The following is an 11,763-nucleotide window of genomic DNA, read 5'->3' on the forward strand; positions in this document are numbered from 1 at the left end:
GCACCGTATGGACGCCACTGATTACAGCCAATAAGTATTTATGACATAAAAGTTTTAGACATGGAAATAGGTTGAGAAAGTCGCATGGAGGAATTGCTTGTTGGGGTCTGTGTACATATGCAATACCCCACATAGTCTAGCATCAAGGGTGACGTCCCGATTCCATGAAACACCGGATTATGCAGAAATCAACAATAGAACGCAGGGGTATCCTTCAATTTGCCCAGCCAACGCCATAGAAAATCATGTAAAGCACCATCATTGCTCAGAACCCTCCGTTTCTTCCGTTTCCTCGGTCTGTTTCCATTCAAATTCTAGGAATCATTAGTATATTGTAGACCAGGTGTGTGAGGGTGACGAACTTTGGCGACACATGGGACACAGTCCCTTGGAGGATTCTTGCTGAATCCAAGTCAAAAGGCAGTGCTGTTCAATCGGTCAGTGGCCTACCATACTCCGGATCTCGATACCTCGTACCATATGAAACGAATGCCCACATTTGCCGAGCACTAGAGGCGATTAGTCAGGTCTTCGACGGGTTGATTGCGACTTACGGAGCGAACAGTCATCGCCGGGGAATTTGCAGGTCGGACAGGTTCCGTCGAATTGAACACGACAGATACCACAGACTTCATCCTCGGGCATGTCCCAATGCCAGGTGGCAATGGCATTCCATTCCTTCAGCTTTACTTTCATGATCGGATTGATTTGCGAGCAAGTGGTAGGAAGTTTGCGGAGAGAAATGAGTGGCTGATAAGCGCGGCTTTGTTTATCGGCTTTATCACATGAGTTTCTCCGCACCAAATCAACAACTCCACTCGTCATTCCACTCTAAATGTAAAGAAACGGTGCCTTTCTCACGCCCCTCAAAATCATGGCTTTCGCCGCCATCCGTGCAACGCGTTTGTTTCGTCCCGTTATGTCTTCTCATATCCCGGGTACTCGCCAAATCTCCTTCTCGTCATACCTGGTCACCCCCAAGGAGCTCAATGAGGCTCTGAAAAAGAACCCGCCCACTAAAATCTCCACTTCGCCACGAGTGATTCCACTGTGCGCAGCATGGTTTATGCCAAATGACCCTGAGGGACGTACTGGCATTGAGTCCTTCCGCAAGTCACGCATTCCGCAGGCCCGGTTCTTCGATCTTGATGGTATTAAAGACCAGGACTCGCCTTACCCTCACATGCTGCCAACATGTGAAACATTCGCAGATGCCATGAGTGAATTGGGGATTCGTCGTGATGACGAAATTGTGGTTTACGATACCGCCGAGTTGGGGATTTTCAGTGCCCCGCGTGTAGGCTGGACCCTTCGCGTTTTCGGCCACCCCAATGTTCACATTCTTAATAACTACCGCCTTTGGACTCGCGAGGGACTTCCGACTGAAAGTGGTGAGCCTGCATCCGTGGAGAAGAGCAAGTACCCCGTCCCGACCTATGACTCGAAGATGGTGATCTCCTTCCGTGAGATGAAGGAGTTGGCATTGGACTACGGCAAGGAGGGTGCCGAAGAGGTGGAAATTCTGGATGCTCGCTCTTACGGTCGCTGGGCTGGAACTGACCCTGAGCCACGCCCGGGCCTCTCATCGGGCCATGTGGCTGGATCCAAGAGCTTGGCTTTCCAGGAATTGTTAGACCCGGAGACCAAGACCTACCTGTCTCCCGAGGAACTGCGCAAAGTCTTTGAGGAGCGCAAGGTGGATCCTTCTCGCTCGATCATCAGCTCTTGTGGTACTGGCGTGACGGCGACTATCATTGAAACAGCTCTGGGGCAGGCCGAGTATGGCGATGCTAATCTGCGCCGAGTATACGATGGCAGCTGGACGTAAGATCTCTCTTGTCTCTGTTACTTTGCACCACATGCTAATATTTTCAATAGTGAATGGGCTCAACGGGTGAAGGAGTCGGATCATCTTATCAGGAAGGTGAAGCAGTAGGCTCAAGGCATTTCTTAAAGTTTATGATTGATAGGCTGGAGGAATGATTCCTCTTTTTCATTTGATCCGCTCTTTTTTTTTATACTGTTAGACGATATTCCCCGTGCGCATCGCATTTAGAAATCTCTACTTGACTTTCATCTTGATTTTTTCTTTCTTTATATCTTTTTCTGATCATCTTGTACTCTCTATCGGGGCTTAGTTCTAGGTAAGTTGCACCTCTTGGTTCGGCGCTTAGTCAGCGCTTCATCTCAGCTTGAAAGCCGATTCGATTCTCCATTGACAACTTGCAAATCCCACTCCTCAGCACTATCCTGGGTTGCACCGTCTTCAAAGATGCTGCAGATGATTCATTGTGGTTTACATAGTGCGTTGCCTTCGCATCCCGGCGTCCCGCTGCCCCCACATTCCCAGACCACCCCAAATCCGCAAACCTCCTTCGTGGGACTCTGCTGACCCAAACTTCCCCCTCCTCCAGTTGCGGCTGTCTTCATTTCCAGTTCCCCTGTATAGGGTAGGACTGCTCTCCGACCTCCCCCCGACCGACACTTGACCTCTCCGCCATGTCGACCGGACGCAAGGTCTTTCACTGCGCCGTGGATGAGACGGCTCTGACTACAAATATCAGCGAAATCAAGAAATGGACCACCAACGGGTCCATCGATCTTATTGTCCCTCTTTACAGTAGGTTCTTTTCAAATGTGAAACGAGGGCGATCTAGCTTCTCCGAGATCATTGCTAATCGCACGGTTCACTTCCAGCCCTTGAGCGGCTCCACGCCTTGAAACGGGCGGGATCGCAAACCGCCATCAATGCCCGCGAGGCCGTCCGCTTTCTCGACCGAGTCACCTCCGGCAAAGACACCATCTCCCCCGATCGAGTCGAGCTCCAAGGTCCCAATCAACTGTTCGAGCACTGGGAGGATGCGGAGAAATTCTTCCTGCCGGAATTCGAAGAGGAGCCTGAGGCCGTCACCGACGAAGCCAATGCGGTTGCCGACGCCCCGCGGTCCCCGACCAAGCAACAAGGAATCACGAGCGCATCAGCTTCGGATGACTTGTCGCAGATGCTGCTTAGCAGATTGAACTTCAAAAAAGATCCCGAAGTGACCTCCAACACCTCCGCTGGCTCCCCGAGCGGGCCAGCCTCGCGCACTTCGTCTCGCAGTTCGCGCACCAGCCCCGAATGCGCTCAGCATGAGAATGGAACTTCGAACAAATCGGAAAAAGGCAAGGCGGGCCATCAGCGCACCGTTTCGGCGTCTACGATTCCCGTGGCCCCTGCTGAGTTACGCCCGTTGCTGAGTGCTCTCCTATGGCGCTTGCACAGCGGCCCAGATGGTGAGAACTCTGCCAAAGGCTGTATTCTTGTGTCCAATGACCGGGCGACTCAGATCTGGGCTCAGAAATTCGGCATTGGCGTCAAGAATATCGTTCAACTGCGTACTGCAATTCAATACGAAGAGCGCGAGTACAAGAACCGCTGCAAATACGTTGAGAAGACCCAGACCCAGACCCAGGCTCCCGAACCCAAAACCCTCCTATCCTACGAGGATGAGAGTGACGAGGATGAATTGGTCTTTGTTCCTCGTGGTCGCGGCAATGGCAAGGGCCCCTCTCGGGGTCCGCGCGGCGGGGCATCTCGCAAGGCGGCTGCAAAGGTCAGTCCCCCAGCCGTCACTGAACCCCAAACGACCGTGATCGAAGTGCCCACTCAACCTATCGACCCGAACTCATTCAGCCGATCTATCGGTGGGGCTAAGGCCCCGCCTGCCGTCGATCTGAGCCCCCAACAGGGCGGTGGTCGTGGTAACGCAGCCTCCCGTCGCGGTTCCAACGGGCGCCGCGGTGGCGCCAGTCGTGGATCCAGCCGGGGTGCCCCTCGCGGTGCTGCACGAGGTAACGGACGAGGCCGAGGCAAACTTTGGGTTCCTTGATGGCATGAGCGGGTCTGCTGAGACCGACTCTGTTGGATCTCAGCCGACCAAGTGAACATGTTGAAATGAATGCATCCAGACACCGGACAGGTTTGTCTTCTTTCCCTTACAGGACAGGCATCTCGCACGAGGTGAAAGCGATTCGTTACTGTGCTTGTCTGCAGGACGTGTATCTTTCTCCCTCTGCTTCCCCTTCTCCTTCATTCCCACCCCGGCATGACTCCCAGGATCACACAACACGGTCGGAAAGCCGGACATGATACCATGGGAGGATTCGATTCGATTCGATTCCGATTCTCGGAGGGACTGCTCTATGGAGTTCTTCCTTGAGGAGCCCTCTGTCCCTTTTGTCACCTTGGAAATTCCTTTGGGAGAAGATATGGGTCGCCGTGTTTCCCCACGAGAAGTTGCTTTCTATCTTCTTTTCTTTTTGTGACTTATGGAGGCCAAGTAGATTTGTATTTCCCTAAAGATCTACATGGAATTTTGATTTATTTCCTGATTGCCCTTACATACTTACGTGTCAAATGTGAATTTCCCTTACAAAACTGTAAATTGTAAGATAAAGTTGACTTCCCCGCGTGACCCAAAACCTAGAATCACTTGACTTCGACTTTCCACTTGACCCTCCCGCCCATCTTTGCTTCCCTTTATCTTCTACTTCCATTCCGGTCCACATTCCTTCACTATCAATAATCCATTATGTCGATTGACGAAACTCCTCTGGGCACTGCCCCCTATGAACGCCGCAACTCGCTGGAGAAACACCTCCAAACCCGACCGGACCCGCAAGACCTCAAGGACCGTCACATCCTGCTGAGCACCAATGTTGCACCGTACGGGTCCCGTCCCGTCTACCTGCTTCTGAGCTGGCGTGGCTGACTGACAACAGATCTCTTCAAGCTGCTCACCAGGAACTCGCCCGCCAGCGCGCTTCCGACGAACTGAAGAAGAACCTGGGGAAGAGGCCCGGACGGGAAGAGCTCGTGGAGCGTATATCTCCCTCCCTTTTTACCTGATTTACCATCTGAACCCGTCTCTTTATATATATTTCGTTTAACCTCAGCATCCTGGCATACAAAGCTATTGCGACAACATACTGACTACCAAAGGCAATATCCTCCCTTCTACCAACGCCGCCCCGTCCTTGCAGGCCCAGGCTCGCGATCTCGAGCGCCACATGCTCGCCGATAACCTAGAGCACAAGATTCAGAATCGCCCTGATCCAGAGGAGCTGATTTCTCAGGGGATCCTCGAGGAAGACGAGAACCCACGCTCTACTTAGTTCTATACGCGTTTCTGCATGGTGGATACGAACCCTGATCTCTATGATTCTGCGAAGATTAGACCAGGACTTCGAGCAGGCTTAATGAGGACGATGGCGTATTTTCATTGCCCGTTTTTTTCAACTTGCTTTTACTGTTTCTTTGCGGGGTTTTTGTGATGGGGCTTGTCGCTCATTCCGCGGGCGGTGATGTCACCGTGACGATTGTCGATGTCGATGTCTGCTCCACATAAATTAGTTGTTGTTCCCCGCAAAGTCTATTTCTATTAACGATCAAAGTGTGAATCCTGTAGTTTTTTATTCCGTTTTGTAGACTGAACATGTTAAGAATTGATACATGGAAGTGGAGTGGTCCCACAGCGGGGCCAACGCTGGAGATCGCTATCAATAGATCTCAAGATAGGAATACTGCCAAGGTGGCTGCAGTATGACACATACTCGCTCTCGTCGAAATCATCAAATACCCAGTCTTCTCGGATGCCTTCCCTCTCTTCCAGTCTACAGCTATCAAGGTCTCCCTTTCTATATTTTCAACACGCTCTTTGACTTCATCAAAAATCTCCGATGGAATCTAACCATCTGAAAATTCTTTGATCATCAAAACAGCTTCATTCGTTTCAGTGATCTTAGCATCAAGTCCAAGCTGTTTTACACATTCTTTTTCCTTATACATGATCGGACAGGGAGACTCCTGATACTTGGGTAGAGATTCCGCAGCAACAAACCCATGCTCATTGTGGGACAGTCGAAGCAGCGACTCCGAAATCTGTAGGATTACGTACGGTGGTCTATTATGCTGGTGATATCTTGATCATGGGTGGTTGTTTGGTGTTAGATGTGGATGGCGTAGTACTGGACTTCGTGAGTATAGAGGTGTTAGGATGAGAAACGGTGCTGATTTGCAAGAATTATACAGGGATGGGATGTGGTCGAGGTGAAATTGCTTTTCATTGTCGTATACATCACGTCGGTCTCGCAGGAATGTTGCTGGACAGTGCATGTTGTGTAGAAAGCATCTCGTGAACTGTGTATTGGATGTCGAAACAGAATATTCTAGGATCAGAGATGGCGTTGAAGAGAATCGGGACAAGACGCTTGGGCTGGACGCTTGACTACGGGATATTGTACTTAGGATAGATATCGTAAGTGAACACAATGCTAATAACTTGGCTCACAGAGCTCTGACATTCGGTATGGCTAATCGTGTAACTTTTGTATGTCAAATCCGTTGGTATACGATTCCGCTTCCAGGTCAATGAATCTCCATCTCAACTGACGCCGACAAATCCGGTGTCCATCCACTCGGTCGCTCGCTCCCACGCACCAAAATACCATATGCCGCCCGTTCCACTTTCTCCACACTGCTCTGCATCACATCCACCTTCTTGAACAGATCACGCATCATATTGGACCGCGCCGGGACACTGAGTGCCTCAAACTCCGCCCGCATAGCTCGTACATCAACAACAAGCCCAGCCTGTGTAGCAGAAAGATGGGGGAGTTTCCGGGTTGCGTCTGTAGACTCGGCCTCGGTCTCATCCGGCTTTGACGCATTCCCAGAGCTCAATGCTGTCACGGCAAATCGCATCATCTCACCAGTCAAATCGAACAAGCCCATCACGTAGTCATCTCCGGTGACGAGGATCTCAGCGGGGAGTTGGGCTTGCACCTCGGCGTGGCTAATCAACGTTTGTGTACGCAGGTAGTGATCGAATGAGATTGCTTCGATAAATTCTTGGATACCACCGCCAATCTGGCGCTGGTATCGCCATGCATTGATTCCTGTGACATCTGGGATGATGGAGGTAAATAGGGCTTTGATCTGGTCGAGGCGGGCTTGGTTTTCTTGAGCGATTTTCGGTGGTAAGGGTTGGTTGATAGCGCGAACACGTTGGAGAGCGAAAATCCTGATTTCTTGTTAGACTGAAAGCTGGGGAATCTCAGTGACGAGCTTACATCTTCTTGCTCAGCGCGGTGATGTCTCGGCTGGCCTTGATGATCCGCTCGCGTCGGTCGTGATGTTGGTCGAGCTCATTGCGGAAGCCTTCGAAGATGGAGATTATTGGGCTGGTGGTCTCAGAGGTCATAGTATCAGCGTCTTTTGTGACAGGCTGGCCTTGCCAAGATCTTTTGGTGCCCATTGTATGTGAAGGTGGGAGGTGGAGAAAGTGAGGTTTGCGCGATAAGAGGTTTATCCTTATCGGCTTATCAGCTTCGCTTTGAACAAACAGGCGGCAGACTTTCGAAATCCACCATTGGATGCACTGAAGGGACTGAAATAAGAAATAAGGAAACTAGTAATAAGTTGGAAAGATTCTATATATATTGGAGGCCCTTATGCCCATACTCCTTGATTTCCCAAGTCGCTTTCCCACTTACTGATCCACCGGAATTCTCACCACCGCCCGACCCATGATCTCATCCTCAGTGAGTTGGCGGATGAGTCGAGGAGTTTCAGCAAGCTCAAATACTTCAATGGCTGGAGTAATCACTCCCCCCAAGGCAAGATTGAGCAGCTCCGTTAATTGGCTCTCAGTACCCACCGATGAACCCTTGATCGTGAGTCCTGTTGGAATAAGTATCAATTCATTCAGACCGGCTATTGTATTCAGGGTTATATCTCTCACCTCGAGCCGCACAGATGGTCGCAGATATTGGAATATCCATGTGATTTGGTGGCAAGCCCACATTCACAATAGTTGCCATATTCCGCACTAGTGACGGTGCCATTTGGAAGGCTTCCTTGGTCCCTGGCACAACAATTGTAGCATGGGCACCCTCCCCAGTCAATTCCAATACTCGCGCTACAACATCCTCCGTCTTGAAATCCAAAAATGCTTCCGCTCCAGAATCCAGACTAAGCTTTCGCTTGGCATCCCCGCTATCGATCGCAATGACACGGAGCTTCTTGATTCGTGCCGCAATTTGCACTCCAATATGACCGAGACCGCCGCCCGACCCCGAAATCACAATCCAGTCACCGGGTCTTAGCTCCTGATCAAGATGCGCCAAAGCTCCTGACATGGTAAGACCAGCACAGAGAATTGGGGCCGCAATTTCATCAGCAAGTCCTTCGGGAATCATGGTGATGAATCGTGCATCCGCCACAACGTATTGCTGCAATGTGCCGGGAACGTGACGGCTCGTGTTTAGCTGATTGGGACAGTTATGGGCAAGCCCACGTTGGCAGATGGAGCATTTTGTACAGGCGTTGTAAAGCCATTTGACTCCCACGCGCTGACCCATTAGCGATGGGGAAACTTTGGCGCCGGCTTTGACGACTGTTCCCACACCTTCATGCCCGATGATTGATTTGTACGCTCCCCAAGCTAACACCGCTCGTACCTCAGAGTGACTATTTATGTCAGAAAATATCTCTATAGAGGACATGCGATCTCACCAAAGTCCGGTGCATGTTAACTTGACGAGGATTTCTTCAGGCCCTGGTTCTCCGACGGGAATGTCATTGCGGAGCAAGATCTTGAAATTGTCGCCGGGGTCTTCTACGACAGCTGCTTTTTGATGAACCGGAATGGATGCCATTTTCCAGGATGATTGAATAGTAAGAAGTATGAAATTCTCGAAATATGTTTGAGGGGTCCGATGACTAACCTGTGGAAATACCGATAAGCTCTGCCGCATCACGGTTATGGTGATCTATAGCCGAATGCCGCCCAGATAACAAATCCGCGGGAAGAAATGTCAAGTGCGTTGATGGTCTATATTTCAAGAAATCTTGCAATCTCAAGTCGCTTACGTAGCCCACATTCAAGCATAAAAGATTCGCCAACAGACCATACTGTATTCATCCGGAAAGGAACTAAGCAGCCACGATAACCACTACAAAACCAATTACCATAAACATAGGTAAAACAATTGACGAATACTCAGTTCCTATATTTGGCAGATTGCTATTCCCTGAATCTTGAATTAGGTCAGATCCGGACAGCATCAAGGGTCCATCTGCAATTCGCAAAGCACGTCCTGAGAGGTGTATCATATCTCGCTCTCGGCATCAATCTTGGACAGATAATTGCTGTTACTCATGTGAATCTCACTCACTGGTGATCATATAGTAGTCCCTGTCTCATGAGGAAGTTACTTGAAGCAGCGAGTGTAGATGTAGAGAAAACGGGTCTCAAGGGGCCAATCTCGTTCAAAAGCCCTTGGCCAGAAGTGCATAGCCTTCGCTCAGTTCGTTGACATAAAGTGGGTTAATGATCTTGAGCCTGTGACCTACGATCAACAATAATTCTTCGTTCACGTTGATAGACGCTCCGGGGAGGAGAAGGAAGCCATCTTTCAATTACAACTACTTGAATTTGATCCTTCCAAAAATAACATTCGATTTTGGATGATTCAGGTGGCGTCGCTCGGTGAAGAAATATAGCCCAAGCCACTCAAGCCTTTCCCGAAGCTTTGTTACCTTGTTTTCCTTTGCCGTCGACGTGCGGGGTGGACTCCACAACAACTCCACAGATCCCCGGATTTTGACCTTTAGCGAGCCAATACCAATGCAGCACCGGACTCATTTAAACCGAGTTGACTTCTTCGGGTCAACAACACCGCGAGATGGGCTGGTCATCGTCAATCAAAATGGCGCAGAATAAAGCCTCAGGGCCCCTGGAGTCCACCTCATCTATAACATCTTGTGTTGAATCCGACCTTGGAAACCATCAAGGGACAAGATGTTTGAACTTCGTGGAAAATATTTGCACTGGGCTGTCACAGGTACGCGGAACATACGTGTTCATGTTTGATGCTGATACTGATGTCATATAGCGGCGAGCTGTCAGGCCTTCCTCCTGCTTGGTTATGATCAGGGAGTCATGAGTGGACTGATTGGGGCCAACAATCAATTTGGACAACAATTTGGGCATCCTGACGCTACTATGCAGGGAATCTGTAAGATCTTGACTTCTCAAACGGTCGACAAACATGGCTAACGAAAAGTTCAGTGACCTCCATCTATGATATTGGTTGTGCCGTCGGATGTCTGTTGAGTTTTGTCGTCGGCCATAAGGTCGGTCGGAAGAAGATGATTATGGCGGGAGGGACAATCATGGTCATCGGTACGATCATTCTCGCTTCATCCTATACCCGGGCACAATTTCTGGTAGGGCGAATCGTCACGGGCTTTGGCAATGGCATCAACAGCAGTACAGTTCCTACATACCAAAGTGGTAAGTGGAAAGACACCCTCCTTCCTAATGAGAGTGGTCACAGAGATTCACACAGATTTCAGAGATGGCCCGACCCGAGCGCCGTGGTAGACTTCTATCAGCCCAAGGAACCGTTACAATCATGGGATTATGTATCGCATACTGGCTCGACTACGGCCTCAGCTTCGTGGACTCCCCCGTTCAATGGCGTTTCCCAATCAGCTTCCAGGCATTCTTCGCCGTCTGTCTTGTTCTGCAAATGATACCACTTCCTGATACACCTCGCTGGCTCTGTGAACAAGATCGCAGCGATGAGGCCGGTCGCATTCTCGCTCATCTGCAGCTTGAGCAGCCTGCCGATGAATCGACTCCTGAGGTGATTCAGCTTCGTCGCCAGATCGAATCTGCTATTGAGATTGAGTCGGCAGGTGGTCCGTTCCAGTACAAAGAGCTTCTGGCTGGTGGCAAGGTCCAGAACCTGCGTCGCATGATCCTGGCTGGTCTGGTCAATGTCCAACAACAGTTCACAGGTAATATTTGCCCCTTCAAGCATGCAGGAATCGTCACTCATTTTATCTAGGCTCCAACATGATTAATTACTATGCGCCTACGGTCTATGAGAACGCCATGGGGCTTTCTCGAAACCTGGCATTGATTCTTGGTGGCTGCACTTCCCTTGCATATTTAGTTGGTTCGATCATTCCTCTATGGAGTATGGATGTGCTCGGTCGACGACCGTCCCTTATGATCTCCGCCGCTGGCCTTTGTGTGTGTTTTGTCTTGGTCGCTGGTCTGCTTTCAGTCGGTAGCACAGATTGTGCATATGCTGCAACTGTCTTCGTGTTCATCTTCCAAATCTTTTTGGGTATTGGATATTTGCCTGTGCCATGGTATGTTGCCTTCGTTCCCTGATTTCAAGACCATTATGTTTGCGACGACAGTATTAACCATATCTCAGGTTCTATCCTAGTGAGATTACCACTACACGCATTCGTGCTCGTGGGCAGGCATTTGGCGGCTTCGTCAACTGGATTTGTGTTTGTGAGTTGCTGATCTTGCCTAGCGCCTTTTCCTATTGCTGACCTTACTAGTCATTGTTGTCCAAGTGACACCGACCGCCATTGATAATATCTCATGGAGAACATTCATCATCTTTGCCTGCTTCTGCTTTGCATGGGTAAGTCTTCCGACCGAGAAGTGAATTGCAAGTTGACGTTCGTAGATTCCAATGGTGTATTTCTTCTTCCCCGAGACCAAGGGACTCGAGCTGGAAGATATAGACCATCTATTTGAAAAGGGCGGTCTTACTGGAGGTGTCTTCGAGTCTCGTGGTCGGCCTGTCCAGCCTGGATATCACCGCACTGTTAACACGGAGAGAATCGAGAAGCCTATCGATGAGCAACATGAGAACGTTGGCGTGTAGCTATAAAATTAGAGGATAGAC

General features: G+C 50.0%; 7 protein-coding genes across 7 annotated transcripts; 4 read left to right on the plus strand and 3 right to left on the minus strand.

Moving 5' to 3' along the window:
- Positions 1-258: 258 nt before the first annotated feature.
- N7503_002914 (anaphase promoting complex subunit 11) lies at positions 259-696 on the minus strand (the record flags this gene model as incomplete). Its single annotated transcript, XM_057062461.1, has 4 exons — positions 259-314; positions 363-426; positions 478-509; positions 555-696. 4 exons carry the CDS (start codon positions 694-696, stop codon positions 259-261), a joined length of 294 nt encoding a protein of 97 aa, XP_056926423.1.
- A 178-nt stretch (positions 697-874) lies between these two features.
- On the plus strand, positions 875-1,936 carry N7503_002915 (sulfurtransferase; the record flags this gene model as incomplete). Its single annotated transcript, XM_057062462.1, has 2 exons — positions 875-1,824; positions 1,879-1,936. 2 exons carry the CDS (start codon positions 875-877, stop codon positions 1,934-1,936), a joined length of 1,008 nt encoding a protein of 335 aa, XP_056926424.1.
- Positions 1,937-2,233: 297 nt separating this feature from the next.
- Positions 2,234-4,326, plus strand: N7503_002916 (uncharacterized protein). Its single transcript, XM_057062463.1, has 3 exons — positions 2,234-2,303; positions 2,415-2,620; positions 2,698-4,326. The coding sequence occupies exons 2-3, from the start codon at positions 2,500-2,502 to the stop codon at positions 3,870-3,872; spliced, it is 1,296 nt and encodes a 431-aa protein (XP_056926425.1). The 5' UTR covers positions 2,234-2,303; positions 2,415-2,499; the 3' UTR covers positions 3,873-4,326.
- A 175-nt stretch (positions 4,327-4,501) lies between these two features.
- N7503_002917 (RPEL repeat-containing protein) lies at positions 4,502-5,256 on the plus strand. Its single transcript, XM_057062464.1, has 3 exons — positions 4,502-4,708; positions 4,765-4,865; positions 4,985-5,256. The coding sequence occupies exons 1-3, from the start codon at positions 4,575-4,577 to the stop codon at positions 5,155-5,157; spliced, it is 408 nt and encodes a 135-aa protein (XP_056926426.1). The 5' UTR covers positions 4,502-4,574; the 3' UTR covers positions 5,158-5,256.
- Positions 5,257-6,409: 1,153 nt separating this feature from the next.
- Positions 6,410-7,298, minus strand: N7503_002918 (translin family protein; the record flags this gene model as incomplete). The annotated part of the gene is made up of 2 exons (XM_057062465.1): positions 6,410-7,064; positions 7,114-7,298. 2 exons carry the CDS (start codon positions 7,296-7,298, stop codon positions 6,410-6,412), a joined length of 840 nt encoding a protein of 279 aa, XP_056926427.1.
- Positions 7,299-7,532: 234 nt separating this feature from the next.
- N7503_002919 (zinc-dependent alcohol dehydrogenase) lies at positions 7,533-8,700 on the minus strand (the record flags this gene model as incomplete). Its single annotated transcript, XM_057062466.1, has 3 exons — positions 7,533-7,723; positions 7,785-8,512; positions 8,558-8,700. The coding sequence occupies 3 exons, from the start codon at positions 8,698-8,700 to the stop codon at positions 7,533-7,535; spliced, it is 1,062 nt and encodes a 353-aa protein (XP_056926428.1).
- Positions 8,701-9,845: 1,145 nt separating this feature from the next.
- On the plus strand, positions 9,846-11,742 carry N7503_002920 (sugar porter family MFS transporter; the record flags this gene model as incomplete). The annotated part of the gene is made up of 8 exons (XM_057062467.1): positions 9,846-9,888; positions 9,940-10,062; positions 10,116-10,340; positions 10,403-10,849; positions 10,900-11,209; positions 11,278-11,360; positions 11,411-11,496; positions 11,542-11,742. The coding sequence occupies 8 exons, from the start codon at positions 9,846-9,848 to the stop codon at positions 11,740-11,742; spliced, it is 1,518 nt and encodes a 505-aa protein (XP_056926429.1).
- Between the last annotated feature and the right edge of the window lie 21 nt (positions 11,743-11,763).

This window comes from Penicillium pulvis (assembly GCF_028828015.1).
Source record: "Penicillium pulvis strain IBT 33274 chromosome Unknown contig_12_segment0_segment0, whole genome shotgun sequence".
Lineage (NCBI taxonomy): Eukaryota > Fungi > Ascomycota > Eurotiomycetes > Eurotiales > Aspergillaceae > Penicillium > Penicillium pulvis.